This window comes from Crocodylus siamensis, chromosome 4, assembly GCF_052110815.1.
Source record: "Crocodylus siamensis isolate JL-2025a chromosome 4, ASM5211081v1, whole genome shotgun sequence".
NCBI classification, from domain to species: domain Eukaryota; kingdom Metazoa; phylum Chordata; order Crocodylia; family Crocodylidae; genus Crocodylus; species Crocodylus siamensis.
Window position 1 is genome coordinate 237,007,470 of NC_143398.1, and position 19,466 is coordinate 237,026,935.

At 51.9% G+C, this 19,466-nt stretch overlaps 1 protein-coding gene across 1 annotated transcript in view; it reads left to right on the forward strand.

Moving 5' to 3' along the window:
• The first annotated feature begins 1,962 nt into the window (after positions 1–1,962).
• Positions 1,963–19,466, forward strand: part of MUC13 (mucin 13, cell surface associated) — a 41,860-nt gene continuing 24,356 nt past the window's right edge. Inside the window, exons 1-11 of the mRNA XM_090041734.1 lie at positions 1,963–1,982; positions 11,069–11,121; positions 11,444–11,518; positions 12,193–12,246; positions 13,172–13,225; positions 14,152–14,205; positions 15,132–15,185; positions 16,112–16,165; positions 17,092–17,145; positions 18,072–18,125; positions 19,052–19,105. Of these exons, the coding sequence (XP_089897860.1) occupies positions 1,963–1,982; positions 11,069–11,121; positions 11,444–11,518; positions 12,193–12,246; positions 13,172–13,225; positions 14,152–14,205; positions 15,132–15,185; positions 16,112–16,165; positions 17,092–17,145; positions 18,072–18,125; positions 19,052–19,105 (580 nt within the window). The remainder of the gene's footprint in view (positions 1,983–11,068; positions 11,122–11,443; positions 11,519–12,192; positions 12,247–13,171; positions 13,226–14,151; positions 14,206–15,131; positions 15,186–16,111; positions 16,166–17,091; positions 17,146–18,071; positions 18,126–19,051; positions 19,106–19,466) is intronic.

Below are 19,466 nucleotides of genomic sequence, written 5' to 3' on the forward strand. Positions count from 1 at the left end.
TGCAGTGCATACCCTAAACCAATGTGGAGCTGAGATCTACGAAAAGGGGAATGTGGCAAGATGGAGCAGAACCATTTTTGGGTCTACTTGATAAGCATGTGGCATTGACTCCATCTAACTCAGACCCCCTGCTTAGATTATTTAGTGTCACTCCCCCTTTACCAACACATAACTTGTGTGCAGACAATTACTTGTATCTATCTGGTGGGCCTTGTTTAGAGAAGCCAGAGTATAAAGATGTCTAGTAACTGATACACAAAAAACTAGAACTCTTGGTTCCAAAATGATACCTTTTAGTAGATCAGCTAGGAAATTGCAAGAAAATTGTCCTTTTCTGCAAGCTTTCGGGATCAAAGTCCCTTCATCAGGCTCTGGGAAAAGTGTAGATGGTACAAGATGGTAAAAAGTCCCCATAGATAGGAAATAAACTTCATTGTTGCACAGCGGGAGCTGAAGATGGATGGCTGTCCCTCTGGGTCCATGAGTGCGAAGGGACTTTGATTCCGAAAGCTTGCAGAAAAGGACGATTTTCTTGCGATTTCCCAGTTGATCTAATAAAAAGTATCACTTTGGAACCGAGAATTCTAGTTTTTTGCATGTCTTCTTGTCTCAGACCAACATGGCTACCAAGTGCACCCCTAAGAACTGATATAGTAGAAACACCAAGAGCAAAGCTTCTAGCCAAAAAAGCATCTGACTGGAATATGCAAATAGTCCCTAGGTTGACCTTAAACCATTGTCCCAGTTGCCCCACATCCCACTTGAAACCTTGTTGAGGCTCACAGCTTCACCATGATTAAACGAACCGTCTCTTTAGAGTCAGCTTCAGTGTCCTACCCATGATCAATCCAAATGAATGACTCCAATAGTTAAGCATTAAAAATAGAAAATCTTTGTTCACCAACGCAATTTATGGCTCTTGTCTGCCATATCTTATCGCTGACCCACGAAAATTGAGTTTTATTTTAAGGAAGTAATTTCCCTTGAGAAGGGGAATTAATTTTCTGCTGTTCAAGGAAGTGCTCCAGTATCACCTTTGGTTATAATGTGGTGCAACTGTGCGTCTCAGAAATATTGATTGACTTAGCTACTGATTAAGCAACACCTTTTGCAAACAGCTAAGAATGGCTATATTTTAGGGCTGGGCAAAATACAGTCCATGAGCCACATCCAACCCGCCAAGTGACTCTCTATCTGGCCTGCAACCAGGCCCAGCCCGGGTGTTGTGGGCATCTGAGCCGTGGCACGTGCAGCCAGTCCAGCTGCCCCCCAGTGCAGAGGGGCTGTCTGGCACGGAGCGCAGCCCACCCTATTCCTGCACCGGGATCTTGGGCATGCCAGGAGCTGTAGTCCGTGGGCATGGGCGACACGGCAGCTGGACTCAGCTTCCCAGGAGTTCCTTCTGGCTGCCATTGCCAGTGCATCCACAGCCATTTCCACCAGCCCCTGCCCTGCTGCTCGAGCACCCTGACCCATCCACCCTGCATCCACTGCTGGGGGTGCCAGGCAGAGCGAGCGGGCAGGCGGGGTCAACACAGAGACCAGCCTGGGACCCCTATGCAGGGTGTACTCGGCTGGGCAGATGGGATGGGGCTGTGGGCAGGCAGAGAGTGGCATATGGGGAGGGATGGGCGGCTGGCACCAGGGCCAGGGCCAGAATCGTGGGGCAGTGACAGCGTGGGGCTGGGGCCTGGGGCAGCGCTGCGATCCGCTCCCTGCGCGTCCTCGCAATGGGCGCTGGTTCCACAGGCAACAACCTCTTGCAGGGATGTGCAGGGACCAGATCACAGCTCTGCCCCAGGCCCCAGCCCTGTGCTGTCACCATCCCATGCATGATCCCACCCCATATGCCCTCCCACTGCATCTGGCACCTCTGGTGGTGGGTGTGGGGCAGACAGGTCTGGGGCTGGGTAGGATCTGGCATCTCACTGCCCGCTGCCACACTGGGTGGTGTAAACAGCCATGACGGGCACCAACGGCAGGTCAGCACCTTCTTCCCACCAGGTCTCAACAGCTCACCAAAACTCCTTCAGTGGCCCTCCAGCCCAAATAATCCCCCCCTCCCCCCCATATCTAGATTGTTTAATAAATGGCTTACAGCTATTGCTGATTTAGTGGTAGCATTACTTGTGTTTATTTCTGCAGAAATCTAATACTTCACTTTTTTGTCCATGCCCAGCTATGTGGCCCACCTGCTCCAGCGTCTGCATGTGCACATATGATGGTTGGGTTTTTTCCATTCACTGCTTTCTGGAAAAGTTTGTACCTTCCCTACAGCAAAGGTCAGCATTGCTGGTGCAAACAGACTTCCGCTAAGTACAATTACATGAAATGAGAACGACAGCACACAAATAAAAGTGCCGCAAGATTCTCCTGCGAACCTTTAGGTCAATCTTTTCGGAGCAGTGCGCCGCCCCTGGCAGCGGGATGTGGAGCAGTGGAGCCCCGGTGGCCAGACGCGGGGTGGGGGGTGGCGCACAGCCGAACACAGCGCGGTGGCGGCCGCCGCGTGCGAGCTTCTCCCACCCCTGCATCCAGCCGGGCAGGCGGTGCCTGCACAGCAGCAGGAACGGTGCATGGAGGTGCTCCGTCCCCACCCAGCCACACCTACCCCTGAAGGCCTTCTCATGTACCCCTGAGGGTAGGCCCTTAGGCCTTCGCTACAGAAACGGGTACTCACCGCTCACTGAACTAAAATTTTAAATTATCTTCTACAACTATACAGGGCCAGACCCTCAACAGTTATATATGCCATTGCCAGCAAGGGGCAGCAGTGGGGGTTGTAGCTCATAATATTAGTGCTATCCCATGGCTTTTCAGCCCATGAAATCCTCTTGGCGCTGTACGTTGAGTTCACAAAGGCCAGAAGTCTCGCTGAAGCCTGGTAGTAACTGCGTAATGTGTTCTCAGCTAGTACTGAGCCTGGGCCTACTGTAAGGATTTCAGGCTGAGCATGAGGAAAGCAGGTAGGTGTAAATAATTACTTCAGCCTAACCCGTCTCTCGAGTGCCTTCCACAGCCGGGTGAGTGGGATGTCTCATACATCTGTCTGCAAACTTAAATGGACTATATATAGATAAAAAATAATTTCTTAAAAAAAAAAAAAAAAGCAAGTAGCCTATTTGTCAGAGGTGTTGAATGGCCTCAGCCTGCCCTGCGCTGTAGTTGGAAGATGCAAAGCAGCTGATGGAGGAGGGGACTTCCAGTCATGCACCTTCACCCTCCCAGCGGCGCTTCCCTAGGGCTAGACTCTCTCCAGGGAACCTATTTGCTCTCAGTACTCATTATTTAATCACAACTTTTAAGTATTAGCATCACTTTGGCCTGTCATGTTCTCTGCCTACGAGCACGATGGTACAGCACAATCTTTTGAGGATTGTCATATGTTAATCTAACAAGACTCTGCGCTGAAGTACCTGGGCAAAGCTTAGTGGCCTGTGATATACCGGGAGTTACACTGTACGACTTGAGGCTCCCTTCTGGGCTTAAATGCCTGGAGATCATAATGTTAATTGAGGTTGTGGGTTTTGTACAAACTCAGAACAAAACACTGGTCCTTACCCCACAGACCTAGCAAGCGAAGGAAAAGTCAAACATGAGAGACAGCAAGAGTCGTGATGATCTGCAGTAGGACCAGTGCTTTAGCCGCCCGGCTGGCATTGGGTCTTTCAATAGAGATCACACCAAAGGACAGATTTAAGGAGGTATCAGAAGGAAGATAATGGGGTATCATTTAGCAGAGGTTACAAGGGGCTCCTCCAAAGTCTGAGGTTTTTCCAGGAGTTGTGCGAAGAGGTTTGTTTGAAGACTCTGCAAGGCTGCACTGGAAGAGGACCTCCTGGACTGATCCGAAGCAGGAGTTGACATCTTGATGCCAGGTGGTTTGGACGGGCGGGGAGGACAGTGAGAGCATTGAATGTGAAGCCAAGGAGTTTGATACGACAGAGAAGGGCCAGCTAGTGGAGAGATGCTTAGAGAGGGTGCGGTGGCCAAAGCTGAATCAGGCTGGTGCACATCAGGATGGGACCCTGGGACGAAGCATATCAGCGAAGTAGAGCTGCTCCTTGATGGCCTTGGATGACCTGAGTCTAACTGGACCCATGGGATGGGTTTTGAGCGGGTGCAGTGGGACTACCAGCCCATAAGTCACAGGGACGCTGATTGGAAGTGCGGGGGTGACCCGGGTCCTGCTGCGCTGTCCTGGTGGCTCAGTTGCATGTATGTGAGTATATTGAGCATTTCCACGTTTTGCTTGGTCTTCCCCCTTTCCCAAATAAAACGGTCCCTGGGATTCCAGGTTCCAGAAGTACTCTGAGTGTCTGAGGGCAGTCTACATCACCGCCTGCCCGCAACGGGAGGTTATAGCTGAATTCCCCCAAACCCCAATGGTAGTAAGGCTTTGGGTAACCCTCAAGCCACAGCTGTCTTTATTTTTAGGAGAGGACTGCTTGGCAGGGTGCGCTTGCCCACAACACAGCTATTGGCCCCTAATGGAGGGGTTACCAGCCCAGAGGACTGACTTCAAATCTTTCAGTGGTAGAGAGAGGCTTATAAAGGGCACCTGGAGAGTTAATGCTCCCAAGTAGTTTGTCATGAGCTGAAGGTGAAAAATATTTCCCAAAACTGCTTAATTAGAGTCCGAGCCAATCCCCATTTTGGTGGCTTCAAAGATATTTTCCGTTGTTTCGTTACCTTGTAACCCAGGACACTGGGCTTATTAGTTTGCAGAAAAGAAGACCAAGGGGGGGATTTAATCGCAGCCTTTAACTCCCCGCAGGGGGTTGCAAAGAGGATGGAGCTGGGCTGGTGTCACTGGGGGCAGACGACAGGACAAGGAGCAACGGGCTCAAGTTGCGGCAAGGGAGGTTTAGGTTGGATATTAGGCAAAACTTTCTCACTAAGCGGGTGGTGAAGCACTGGAGGCGGTGCACGCGCCACCCTTGGAGATTTTTAAGGCCTGGTTCAACAAATCTTTGGCTGGGATGATGTAGCTGGGGCTAGTCCTGCTTTGAGCAGGGGGTGGACTAGATGTCACCTCCTGAGGTCCCTTCAGCCCTCATTTCTGTGATTTCATGATTCTCTAGAAACTGAAGTCCCACTGGGCATATTAAAATCACTTGCATATAAGACTAATAAAGGTATGAGTGACTAATTAAATTAAGGTGAATAAAGTTATGAGTCAAGGCGACAAGAGTAGTCAGCAAGATGTGCATCCACAGCAGACGAGTTCCTCTGCACTGCTATCCCGCGCAGACACTGCCTGCGTGATGAGAGCACAGCTGTGTGGGGTGGTGTCCTGCATTTTAAAAGTGGGGAAGACACCCTTCGGTTCGCTGCCGAGTAAGATCGTCCTCTTGAGGAATGAGTAGGCAAGAGCTCAGCTACTGTAAATTTCCACCCCGGTTTTCTGCATGACCTACTTCCTTGTGGAGATGAGCCCCTTCTCGTAAGCATAATTTTCAAACGAGATAGCTTTAGGTAGCTAAGGTCCTGTCTCAAAGTCTGAGGAGGAAGGTAAAACAAAATGAACTGTCCCTTCACTGTCATTTGCAATGCTGACGTCAGTTAGAGGCTGAACTCTGTACCTGTTTAAATGATCTTAAGCGAGCTAACATTAGCAGAGAAATCACTTCCTCGTAGGATTAGCTGAAAGCAGGCTCCAAAATGAAAGGCTGCGTCCTTCTCGCCGTCCTGCTCAGCTTGGCTTTGTGTGCTGTGCCAGGTAAGAAACATTATCTCCTGTTCCCAGGCTTTTAAGTACCAGATCATCTGTGCCAGTGAACGGGTAACTTTTCCTTGGTGGAACAATTACTAAGGCAGTCGTTAAATGAACAAAATGTACGGGAGAAGATCGCTGACTTTTTAGAGCTTCTGGCTTGCAATTAAGTTCACTGAACGTGTCCCTACGAGCCAGCCGGCGCAGTCGTTCTCCGAGCTGAGCAAAACCAGACAATGGCGTCTGTCTTTAAATTAAATTTTGCACGTAAGGTTGAGATCTTTTGACAGGCCCTACCTGCTGAACTGTGACATCTCAGCCTTCATTACAGATGATAAGAAACGGGGCTACGTAACGAGTAAATGAGTAACTATTCCCCTTCAGCACCTTGAGAAATAAGGGCGGCAGGTGCTTGGTTTGTTCTAGTGTAAATGTAATCTTTGAAAGGAGAATCCAGAAAACAGCCCTCAAACTGTTGCTTATGCCCATTTCTGTCGATTGGAGTTTTTGTCACGAACTTTCAGAGCTTTGCATTGGGTTTTACAGTGTGTCATCAGGGGCGCGCAGTACGGGGCTGCAGGAATGGTTAATGTGATTAATGACCCCAATCAAATCAACACCAGGAATGTTCAAATGACAGCCCAAGTGTCATTCTTTAATCCACTTTATTTCCGTATTGTACACAGTGTGGCAGGGTGGTGGCATGGCATATCAGCCTCGATTCCTTCACCCCTGGGTTTCATGTACGGTATGTTTTGAACCGGAGCGGGGGATTAGTAGGACGTTAGTGGTGAAGTCACAGTTGTTACGAAAGCCTTTAGGGCATCGAGGAGTAAAGGGAAGTTGTAACGGTGATAAACATCGTAGAAGTGAGCTCTCCCGGCCGCTGTGGCACATTTGTCTGATGCCATTTAAGCTTCTGGCATAATTCTCTATTATACATGTCAATAAATATCTGTTTACTATTATGAAGAGCCATGTATTATAATCATTGAGACACATGAGCTGCCGCAATTGTTCCCTAGGCTTTAGTTGTTAAATGACAACTCTGTAGAGTTGCCTGAGATCATTAGTGAGTGATATTCATGGCCACAGAGAAGGCATGCAGACAGGGCAGCACCCCTTCTTGTCATACCCATTGCTCGTCAGCTCTAATCTCAAAGCAGGTTACAGAGGAGAGGTACGTCACCGAGGCAGAGTTCACTTTCAGCTTTATTCAGCTTTTTAAGAAACTCGTTTCCTGTTTTATGGACCCAATTCACCCCAGCTTGGCACCGGTTTAACTCCAGAGAAATCAGTCCATCCCGCTGCTCTCAGTGGAGTTTTATGTGCAAAGAACTAGTGTGACGGAGGGGTGAGTCATGCCCAGTCACCTGTTAAACGAAAGGCAAACCTAATCGTCTCACCAAATTTTTGTGGTTGACTTGCAAACACAGTATTTACCACCTTGATTTCCCCCCTTTCCTGGTCGCAGTTCGTCACAGCAGAGAGAGTAAGATGGCGTCTTACCCATAGCGATGATCTCTTCAGAAGAGTTATTGAACACAAAGGAAAGCGGGGAGCTGTGCAGCCACGTACGCTCCACTCACCTGCGAATAAACAGGAGTTATATCTTCAGGGTCAGCAGCCGGTTGCCTTGTCATGTAGAGAGGAGTTGAATAACACAGGGACTCGGGATATTCCCTGTAGTCTAGTTAAGTCACAACGGACCTTATCCAAAGCCCTCTGAAACCCTCTTATTTACCTGAATGGGTTTGGGTCAGGACTGGTATGTCCGTACCACCCTGAATACACCTAGTAGCGCAACACACCAGTAATTCCATTTGCAAAACACTGCCAAAGACCCCCATATGTCAAGCAGTCAGAAACCTCTGTTACTCTGCAACCCCAATCCTAATTTCCCCATCATTTACCCCAGCACTGGACACTCCTGAGCCTACGGTCATCCTTCCTCACCGCCTGGCTCTTTGGTTTTCAATCGCTAAGAACATTTGGCCTAAGTAACCTGCAGCAGCACCGTCATGTTCTGCTACAGTCTTTGCTCAGGTTATCTACTACGGAGTCCTCGGTGAGGGCCACCGAAGCTTATATCTACAGAAATGACACTGGTCAGGATTTTCCACAGAGACCAAAGAGCATTCAGTGTCCCATTAACAACCCTGAGGTGTGGCTCGAGCAGCCAGGACATGCAAAGCACCGTGTGACCTCGTTCACCAAGATGCTCTATGGTTGTCCTTGTGTTTTTGGAGAGTTTCACAACTAAACGCAGGAGTCCAGTCTTCATGGCTGTCCCTCTGGCTTCATGCATGAGTGCTGCATTTTCTTAATAATAATAATAATAATAATAACAACAACAACAAGAACAATAGCCTAATCCTTCTGCATCAGGGAAAATAATTTAGAATGAAACCACATACCAGAAAACAGCATGTCACAACTTATCTGGGCCCCCTTGAAATCACTGGAAGCCAGGACTGGATTCAGTAGGGAGTGGCAGACATGCAGAACAAGACCTTTGTTAAAGTCTGCTGTGTACACAGCTTATCTACTCCACCGCCATTTTGGCCTGCGGGGCCCTCTGCAAAGTGCTTACGGCCAGAAAAGACCTGGTCCTGGTCGCCTTTCATGTGCAGAATGCAAAACCCCAAAATGACATGTTTGACGGCCGGTTGTAATCTATCTAGGTGAGAGCCCACCCTGCCTCTCCGTCACTGCCTCAACATACACGGCTTTCAGGTGTGAACTTTGGAAGTGAAAGTGAGTTACCTCGGTCCATAGGCATTGACTGCCACAGCTAATGGGCCTGTGTGATCCCCTGAACCAGAGCTAGGGTGAAATGTTATAAATGGTTTTCTGATTGATGCCTCTGGTCCTGATTGGAAATAACAGTAACCCCTAAGGCTAGGGACAGACATGACTCTTAAACTGGTTTAAGTGATCAGAAAGTGATTTAAACCTGTAACAGAACAGATGTGCAGTGCACATAAACCAGTTTCAAAATGACTGAAACCAGTTTGAGATAAACCTGGTTGAATGTAGTATCAGACTTAACTGATTGAGCTCAAACCGGATTATGCAATGTCTGTCCCAGACTCCTTCCTGGTTTCAGGTGAACCAGAGTCTCCCAGCATCCCAGAATGCTCCACGGCCCGAGGCTGGGCTGTGCTCTCTGCGCCAGTGGAGCAGGGCTGGCCTCATCCCTCTGCTCCCCAGCCCGAGCAGGGGCAGGAGGGGTTGGCCAGACGCCGGCCTTGGAAGGGAGCAGGGAAGAAGTTTATTCCCCCGCTCCCTGCCCTGTCCCACCAGCATGGACCTGCCCTTCTCCGTGCTGGCTGCTCCAGCAGCGTTGGCATGGTCAGCCCTGACAGTAGCCTTGGCTGAACTGGCCTGAGAGGAGTTTAATTCCCCCCCCCGGTCCCATCGGCATGGACCCAAGCTGGGTCACCCAGGAGCTCCCCCATCACTGCTGCAGCGCTAGGGCCGGGCACGGCCAGACACTGGCCACCATGGCCCTCTGAGGCAGAGGGGGCAGGGATGGGGGTTATTCCCCCTCTGCCCCCAGGGAACTGCAGTGGGGTCTGCCCACCTGGGCCAGGGCAAGCGGCAGAATAAGCCCCCTCCTGCTCCCCTCCACCGCATGGAGGGAGGGGGCTTATCCCACCGCTAGCCCTGGGCACAGAGTGACTGGTGGTGGCCAGGGTGGGCAGACCCTGGGGGCAGAGCAGGAATAACCCCTTACCCTGCCCCTGGCCCAAGGGGCCCTGCTGGCCAGGCTCTGTCCCAGTCCCTGCCCGCGTGCTGGAGCGGCGAGGGAGGAGTGAGCACAGTAGGGGCAGCACCCCGTCATGGTTTCTGGGAGCACGACTCCCTTCCCAGTGGGGGGTCCGCGTTGCAGGGCAGGGAAAGCTGCTGTGGACTGCACATGGTGGCAGTGGCGGTGCGGGGCAGAGGGGAGGCTGGGGGGCTCCCCCCAAGCCCTTGCTGCCGCGTGCAGTCTGCTGCTGCCCCCACCCAGGGCCCTGCCCTCTCCCACTGCAGCGGCGGGGCAGGTGTGTGGCCAGAGCCCAGCCGGCAGGGCAGATTAGAGGGGGGTTATTACCCCTCCCTTTGGTGGAGGGGGCAGGGGGCTGTGATTCCTTGCTGTGAATGCTATACGATAGTGAGAGTCATCAAAACACAATGAGTCGGTGCAATAATGGGTTTGACCAGCATTTCACGTATGGGAAGGGGCAGAGGGACCGTCACTGCTGCCTTCTACCCCGGCCTGCAAGGAAGGGTGAAGAAAGACAGACATTGTTGGAAAAGATGGGGAGAGGCAGAAGTGATATGGAGGCAGGGTTGTTTTCTCCCAGAACACAGCCAAGAACACACAGGAGTTAAAGTAGTTTCAACCGTGTCTGTATGGACACCCCCTGCATTTTCTGGAGGATTCAGAATTATGTCTCATGAATATTTCCTCTTAGTCATTTGGATGAGAGGCCCGCACAAGAAACAAGGGAGATGAGGGACTGCTTTACCCATGAGCAAGAGGAAAGAGTGAAAACATGTTTACACAGAGAGGAGGAGTCAGTAAATGCCCTTGCAGAACGGTACAAGCTAGTTAGTTTTTTAGGTCACAGCAATAGGGGAAGAGGGAGACAATAGCATGAGTGTATACACTGATGTAGAAAATGATAACTTAATAGCTGTGACGTAGGTAGCAAAGCTTACAGATCAGGTGTCTTGATTACTTTGTTTTTTGGTAGGACTCTGGTAAAACTTTATTCAACTCCTGATTGTTTTGGCTGAGACGTTCCAGGTATTTTTCTCAATATCGGGGGTTTTTCCTTTTGAAAGGTCTACCAAAACTAGTTTGTTTGCTGCAAGAAAAAATCAATTCTACATCAGTTCCTGAGCCACCCTCGTCACCCTGGTATGTGAGCACTACTCCACAAGGTTTGCACATTGAGCTGACATATCAGCCTTAGCTCATTTAGGCCAATGGGTGAACAAAGAGACTCCCATCCCCAGTTACTATACAGATAGCTTCCCACGTTGATTGCCCCCAGTAGGGACTGGAGTAGGCTTCTGCCAGACAGCCCTGGGCAGCTTTACATTTTATGCTGCTGCTCCTTTCTACCATCCCTACATCTCCAATTACCATTGTAACTGCAATGAGTGCAGAGAAAGAACCAGGCAGTCTGAAAAATACAGAGTGGAGGACAAAAGCACTCAACTCTCCAAAGACAGCTCTGAATGCAAGACAATAATGGCACTTATAAAAAGCATGATCACGAGGGCTCAGAGTGGCTGTCTGTCTGTGTTTGCAGATAGCTCCTTTTCAAGTGTAGGTTTATGGTAATCCTTTTAAAGAAATACCTACCGCTACCTCCCCTGCAGCCACCGCTACCGCTGCCCTACAACAGGTAAGGAGGAGGAACCAGTCCGCCTGAAGGTGCAGAGCAGGAGCAGAAACGCGGTGCTCCAGAAAGACGGCGTGAGTGCTGAGCAGCAGCGATAGCCACAGAAGTGTCCTGGGCCAGCCCTCATGCATGACCCGGTGACACTGGGAGTAGGGTCCCCATTTAGGTGTGGGCCTGGTCACAAAGGGTTGCAGATGGGAGTAAGCGAGTTCCTTAAAAACAGGCCAGGTTGTGGGGGTGCAGGTTTCCCCCGGTCAGGATCAGAGCGAGCGGCAATGCCAATGCCTCCTGTGCACTTTTACATCTTACGCTGCTTCTTTGACAGGAAACTGCACTTCTTCCAGTGCAACCACTGCTACCCCTACTGCCACCCCGACGACAACCCTTGCCACTTCCACAGGTGAGGGAAATGCAGAGCGGGCAGCAGAAACTTGCTGCTCGAGGGAGGCAGCTGTGAAAGCTACAAAAAAAAAGTCACGGCTCAATTCTCGTGCGCCGTCGGGTGACGTTAGTGGGTGGGAGCCACATTTAAAGTGGCCCCGGCCACAAAAGGTTGCAGGCCTGGCTACGAGCATTCGTGAAAGCCAGCTGGTTTGATGGCAATACATTTTCTTTTGGTATCCCTGGCTATTAAACCCCTCCTGATTGGCTGCCTGCCAGGGTGGTCCCGCCTACGTTTTTATACGATGAAGGCTGCCTTTCATCCTCCCCTCGATACCCATCCGCAATAGGGGAGAGGAGAGAAGAGGGGGCCAAAGGAACTCAGAAGCTCAAGGTGGCTCCCCTCTTTCCTTCCTTTGGCCTTGCGTGGGCAGTGGGACGGCTCCTCTACCCCCTGACAAGCGATTGCGGCCATTCGGCCATCCCTGGTAGCCTTACTAAATACCTTCCCTGAGACTATCAGCATCAGCCCCAAAGACGCTCTCCAAACACTGGGCAGGGAGCATCATCCCCAAGTCCGAAAGAGGTTGAACTCCCAGCCTCCGTTTGCATCACAAGGGATCAGGGTGGCTGTGCGTGTGTTTGCCAGACGACTTCTGCGCAGCTTTATGTTTCATGCTGCTTCTTTTACAGAAAAAACTACATCGACCACCCCTACCACCACGGTTACCACTGCCCCTGCATCAGGTAAGGAGGAGGAACCAGTCCATCTGAAGATGAAGAGCAGGGAGCAGACAAAATGCTGTGACTGCTGAGCAGCAGCGATAGCCACAGAAGTGTCCTGGGCCGGCCCTCATGCATGACCCGGTGACACTGGGAGTAGGCTCCCCATTTAGGTGTGGGCCTGGTCACAAAGGGTTGCAGATGGGAGTAAGTGAGTTCCTTAAAAACAGGCCAGGTTGTGGGGGTGCAGGTTTCCCCCGGTCAGGATCAGAGCGAGCGGCAATGCCGATGCCTCCTGTGCACCTTTACATCTTACGCTGCTTCTTTGACAGGAAAGTCAAAAAAAAAGTCACGGCCCAATTCTCGTGCGCAGCCGGGTGACGTTAGTGGGTAGGAGCCACATTTAAAGTGGCCCCGGCCACAAAAGGTTGCAGACCTGGCTACGAGCATTTGTGAAAGCCAACTGGTTTGATGGCAATACATTTTCTTTTGGTTTCACCTGGCTATTAAACCCCTTTGATTGGCTGCCTGCCAGGGTGGTCCCGCCTACGTTTTTATAGGATGAAGGTTGCCTTTCATCCTCCCCTCGATACCCATCCGCAGTAGGGGAGAGCAGAGAAGAGGGGGCCAAAGGAACTCAGAAGCTCAAGGTGGCTCCCCTCTTTCCTTCCTTTGGCCTTGCGTGGGCAGTGGCACGGCTCCTCTACCCCCTGACAAGCGATTGCGGCCATTCGGCCATCCCTGGTAGCCTTACTAAATACCTTCCCTGAGACTATCAGTATCAGCCCCAAAGACGCTCTCCAAACACTGGGCAGGGAGCATCATCCCCAAGTCCGAAAGAGGTTGAACTCCCAGCCTCCGTTTGCATCACAAGGGATCAGGGTGGCTGTGCGTGTGTTTGCCAGACGACTTCTGCGCAGCTTTATGTTTCATGCTGCTTCTTTTACAGAAAAAACTACATCGACCACCCCTACCACCACGGTTACCACTGCCCCTGCATCAGGTAAGGAGGAGGAACCAGTCCATCTGAAGATGAAGAGCAGGGAGCAGACAAAATGCTGTGACTGCTGAGCAGCAGCGATAGCCACAGAAGTGTCCTGGGCCAGCCCTCATGCATGACCCGGTGACACTGGGAGTAGGGTCCCCATTTAGGTGTGGGCCTGGTCACAAAGGGTTGCAGATGGGAGTAAGTGAGTTCCTTAAAAACAGGCCAGGTTGTGGGGGTGCAGGTTTCCCCCGGTCAGGATCAGAGCGAGCGGCAATGCCGATGCCTCCTGTGCACCTTTACATCTTACGCTGCTTCTTTGACAGGAAAGTCAAAAAAAAAGTCACGGCCCAATTCTCGTGCGCAGCCGGGTGACGTTAGTGGGTAGGAGCCACATTTAAAGTGGCCCCGGCCACAAAAGGTTGCAGACCTGGCTACGAGCATTTGTGAAAGCCAACTGGTTTGATGGCAATACATTTTTTTTTGGTTTCACCTGGCTATTAAACCCCTCCTGATTGGCTGCCTGCCAGGGTGGTCCCGCCTACGTTTTTATAGGATGAAGGTTGCCTTTCATCCTCCCCTCGATACCCATCCGCAATAGGGGAGAGGAGAGAAGAGGGGGCCAAAGGAACTCAGAAGCTCAAGGTGGCTCCCCTCTTTCCTTCCTTTGGCCTTGCGTGGGCAGTGGGACGGCTCCTCTACCCCCTGACAAGCGATTGCGGCCATTCGGCCATCCCTGGTAGCCTTACTAAATACCTTCCCTGAGACTATCAGCATCAGCCCCAAAGACGCTCTCCAAACACTGGGCAGGGAGCATCATCCCCAAGTCCGAAAGAGGTTGAACTCCCAGCCTCCGTTTGCATCACAAGGGATCAGGGTGGCTGTGCGTGTGTTTGCCAGACGACTTCTGCACAGCTTTATGTTTCATGCTGCTTCTTTTACAGAAAAAACTACATCGACCACCCCTACCACCACGGTTACCACTGCCCCTGCATCAGGTAAGGAGGAGGAACCAGTCCATCTGAAGATGAAGAGCAGGGAGCAGACAAAATGCTGTGACTGCTGAGCAGCAGCGATAGCCACAGAAGTGTCCTGGGCCAGCCCTCATGCATGACCCGGTGACACTGGGAGTAGGGTCCCCATTTAGGTGTGGGCCTGGTCACAAAGGGTTGCAGATGGGAGTAAGTGAGTTCCTTAAAAACAGGCCAGGTTGTGGGGGTGCAGGTTTCCCCCGGTCAGGATCAGAGCGAGCGGCAATGCCGATGCCTCCTGTGCACCTTTACATCTTACGCTGCTTCTTTGACAGGAAAGTCAAAAAAAAAGTCACGGCCCAATTCTCGTGCGCAGCCGGGTGACGTTAGTGGGTAGGAGCCACATTTAAAGTGGCCCCGGCCACAAAAGGTTGCAGACCTGGCTACGAGCATTTGTGAAAGCCAGCTGGTTTGATGGCAATACATTTTCTTTTGGTTTCACCTGGCTATTAAACCCCTCCTGATTGGCTGCCTGCCAGGGTGGTCCCGCCTACGTTTTTATACGATGAAGGCTGCCTTTCATCCTCCCCTCGATACCCATCCGCAATAGGGGAGAGGAGAGAAGAGGGGGCCAAAGGAACTCAGAAGCTCAAGGTGGCTCCCCTCTTTCCTTCCTTTGGCCTTGCGTGGGCAGTGGGACGGCTCCTCTACCCCCTGACAAGCGATTGCGGCCATTCGGCCATCCCTGGTAGCCTTACTAAATACCTTCCCTGAGACTATCAGCATCAGCCCCAAAGACGCTCTCCAAACACTGGGCAGGGAGCATCATCCCCAAGTCCGAAAGAGGTTGAACTCCCAGCCTCCGTTTGCATCACAAGGGATCAGGGTGGCTGTGCGTGTGTTTGCCAGACGACTTCTGCGCAGCTTTATGTTTCATGCTGCTTCTTTTACAGAAAAAACTACATCGACCACCCCTACCACCACGGTTACCACTGCCCCTGCATCAGGTAAGGAGGAGGAACCAGTCCATCTGAAGATGAAGAGCAGGGAGCAGACAAAATGCTGTGACTGCTGAGCAGCAGCGATAGCCACAGAAGTGTCCTGGGCCAGCCCTCATGCATGACCCGGTGACACTGGGAGTAGGGTCCCCATTTAGGTGTGGGCCTGGTCACAAAGGGTTGCAGATGGGAGTAAGTGAGTTCCTTAAAAACAGGCCAGGTTGTGGGGGTGCAGGTTTCCCCCGGTCAGGATCAGAGCGAGCGGCAATGCCGATGCCTCCTGTGCACCTTTACATCTTACGCTGCTTCTTTGACAGGAAAGTCAAAAAAAAAGTCACGGCCCAATTCTCGTGCGCAGCCGGGTGACGTTAGTGGGTAGGAGCCACATTTAAAGTGGCCCCGGCCACAAAAGGTTGCAGACCTGGCTACGAGCATTTGTGAAAGCCAACTGGTTTGATGGCAATACATTTTCTTTTGGTTTCACCTGGCTATTAAACCCCTCCTGATTGGCTGCCTGCCAGGGTGGTCCCGCCTACGTTTTTATAGGATGAAGGTTGCCTTTCATCCTCCCCTCGATACCCATGCGCAATAGGGGAGAGGAGAGAAGAGGGGGCCAAAGGAACTCAGAAGCTCAAGGTGGCTCCCCTCTTTCCTTCCTTTGGCCTTGCGTGGGCAGTGGGACGGCTCCTCTACCCCCTGACAAGCGATTGCGGCCATTCGGCCATCCCTGGTAGCCTTACTAAATACCTTCCCTGAGACTATCAGCATCAGCCCCAAAGACGCTCTCCAAACACTGGGCAGGGAGCATCATCCCCAAGTCCGAAAGAGGTTGAACTCCCAGCCTCCGTTTGCATCACAAGGGATCAGGGTGGCTGTGCGTGTGTTTGCCAGACGACTTCTGCACAGCTTTATGTTTCATGCTGCTTCTTTTACAGAAAAAACTACATCGACCACCCCTACCACCACGGTTACCACTGCCCCTGCATCAGGTAAGGAGGAGGAACCAGTCCATCTGAAGATGAAGAGCAGGGAGCAGACAAAATGCTGTGACTGCTGAGCAGCAGCGATAGCCACAGAAGTGTCCTGGGCCGGCCCTCATGCATGACCCGGTGACACTGGGAGTAGGGTCCCCATTTAGGTGTGGGCCTGGTCACAAAGGGTTGCAGATGGGAGTAAGTGAGTTCCTTAAAAACAGGCCAGGTTGTGGGGGTGCAGGTTTCCCCCGGTCAGGATCAGAGCGAGCGGCAATGCCGATGCCTCCTGTGCACCTTTACATCTTACGCTGCTTCTTTGACAGGAAAGTCAAAAAAAAAGTCACGGCCCAATTCTCGTGCGCAGCTGGGTGACGTTAGTGGGTGGGAGCCATATTTAAAGTGGCCCCGGCCACAAAAGGTTGCAGACCTGGCTACGAGCATTTGTGAAAGCCAGCTGGTTTGATGGCAATACATTTTCTTTTGGTTTCACCTGGCTATTAAACCCCTCCTGTTTGGCTGCCTGCCAGGGTGGTCCAGCCTACGTTTTTATAGGATGAAGGTTGCCTTTCATCCTCCCCTCGATACCCATGCGCAATAGGGGAGAGGAGAGAAGAGGGGGCCAAAGGAACTCAGAAGCTCAAGGTGGCTCCCCTCTTTCCTTCCTTTGGCCTTGCGTGGGCAGTGGGACGGCTCCTCTACCCCCTGACAAGCGATTGCGGCCATTCGGCCATCCCTGGTAGCCTTACTAAATACCTTCCCTGAGACTATCAGCATCAGCCCCAAAGACGCTCTCCAAACACTGGGCAGGGAGCATCATCCCCAAGTCCGAAAGAGGTTGAACTCCCAGCCTCCGTTTGCATCACAAGGGATCAGGGTGGCTGTGCGTGTGTTTGCCAGACGACTTCTGCGCAGCTTTATGTTTCATGCTGCTTCTTTTACAGAAAAAACTACATCGACCACCCCTACCACCACGGTTACCACTGCCCCTGCATCAGGTAAGGAGGAGGAACCAGTCCATCTGAAGATGAAGAGCAGGGAGCAGACAAAATGCTGTGACTGCTGAGCAGCAGCGATAGCCACAGAAGTGTCCTGGGCCAGCCCTCATGCATGACCCGGTGACACTGGGAGTAGGGTCCCCATTTAGGTGTGGGCCTGGTCACAAAGGGTTGCAGATGGGAGTAAGTGAGTTCCTTAAAAACAGGCCAGGTTGTGGGGGTGCAGGTTTCCCCCGGTCAGGATCAGAGCGAGCGGCAATGCCGATGCCTCCTGTGCACCTTTACATCTTACGCTGCTTCTTTGACAGGAAAGTCAAAAAAAAAGTCACGGCCCAATTCTCGTGCGCAGCCGGGTGACGTTAGTGGGTAGGAGCCACATTTAAAGTGGCCCCGGCCACAAAAGGTTGCAGACCTGGCTACGAGCATTTGTGAAAGCCAGCTGGTTTGATGGCAATACATTTTCTTTTGGTTTCACCTGGCTATTAAACCCCTCCTGTTTGGCTGCCTGCCAGGGTGGTCCCGCCTACGTTTTTATAGGATGAAGGTTGCCTTTCATCCTCCCCTCGATACCCATGCGCAATAGGGGAGAGGAGAGAAGAGGGGGCCAAAGGAACTCAGAAGCTCAAGGTGGCTCCCCTCTTTCCTTCCTTTGGCCTTGCGTGGGCAGTGGGACGGCTCCTCTACCCCCTGACAAGCGATTGCGGCCATTCGGCCATCCCTGGTAGCCTTACTAAATACCTTCCCTGAGACTATCAGCATCAGCCCCAAAGACGCTCTCCAAACACTGGGCAGGGAGCATCATCCCCAAGTCCGAAAGAGGTTGAACTCCCAGCCTCCGTTTGCATCACAAGGGATCAGGGTGGCTGTGCGTGTGTTTGCCAGACGACTTCTGCGCAGCTTTATGTTTCATGCTGCTTCTTTTACAGAAAAAACTACATCGACCACCCCTACCACCACGGTTACCACTGCCCCTGCATCAGGTAAGGAGGAGGAACCAGTCCATCTGAAGATGAAGAGCAGGGAGCAGACAAAATGCTGTGACTGCTGAGCAGCAGCGATAGCCACAGAAGTGTCCTGGGCCAGCCCTCATGCATGACCCGGTGACACTGGGAGTAGGGTCCCCATTTAGGTGTGGGCCTGGTCACAAAGGGTTGCAGATGGGAGTAAGTGAGTTCCTTAAAAACAGGCCAGGTTGTGGGGGTGCAGGTTTCCCCCGGTCAGGATCAGAGCGAGCGGCAATGCCGATGCCTCCTGTGCACCTTTACATCTTACGCTGCTTCTTTGACAGGAAAGTCAAAAAAAAAGTCACGGCCCAATTCTCGTGCGCAGCCGGGTGACGTTAGTGGGTAGGAGCCACATTTAAAGTGGCCCCGGCCACAAAAGGTTGCAGACCTGGCTACGAGCATTTGTGAAAGCCAACTGGTTTGATGGCAATACATTTTCTTTTGGTTTCACCTGGCTATTAAACCCCTCCTGATTGGCTGCCTGCCAGGGTGGTCCCGCCTACGTTTTTATAGGATGAAGGTTGCCTTTCATCCTCCCCTCGATACCCATCCGCAATAGGGGAGAGGAGAGAAGAGGGGGCCAAAGGAACTCAGAAGCTCAAGGTGGCTCCCCTCTTTCCTTCCTTTGGCCTTGCGTGGGCAGTGGGACGGCTCCTCTACCCCCTGACAAGCGATTGCGGCCATTCGGCCATCCCTGGTAGCCTTACTAAATACCTTCCCTGAGACTATCAGCATCAGCCCCAAAGACGCTCTCCAAACACTGGGCAGGGAGCATCATCCCCAAGTCCGAAAGAGGTTGAACTCCCAGCCTCCGTTTGCATCACAAGGGATCAGGGTGGCTGTGCGTGTGTTTGCCAGACGACTTCTGCGCAGCTTTATGTTTCATGCTGCTTCTTTTACAGAAAAAACTACATCGACCACCCCTACCACCACGGTTACCACTGCCCCTGCATCAGGTAAGGAGGAGGAACCAGTCCATCTGAAGATGAAGAGCAGGGAGCAGACAAAATGCTGTGACTGCTGAGCAGCAGCGATAGCCACAGAAGTGTCCTGGGCCAGCCCTCATGCATGACCCGGTGACACTGGGAGTAGGGTCCCCATTTAGGTGTGGGCCTGGTCACAAAGGGTTGCAGATGGGAGTAAGTGAGTTCCTTAAAAACAGGCCAGGTTGTGGGGGTGCAGGTTTCCCCCGGTCAGGATCAGAGCGAGCGGCAATGCCGATGCCTCCTGTGCACCTTTACATCTTACGCTGCTTCTTTGACAGGAAAGTCAAAAAAAAAGTCACGGCCCAATTCTCGTGCGCAGCCGGGTGACGTT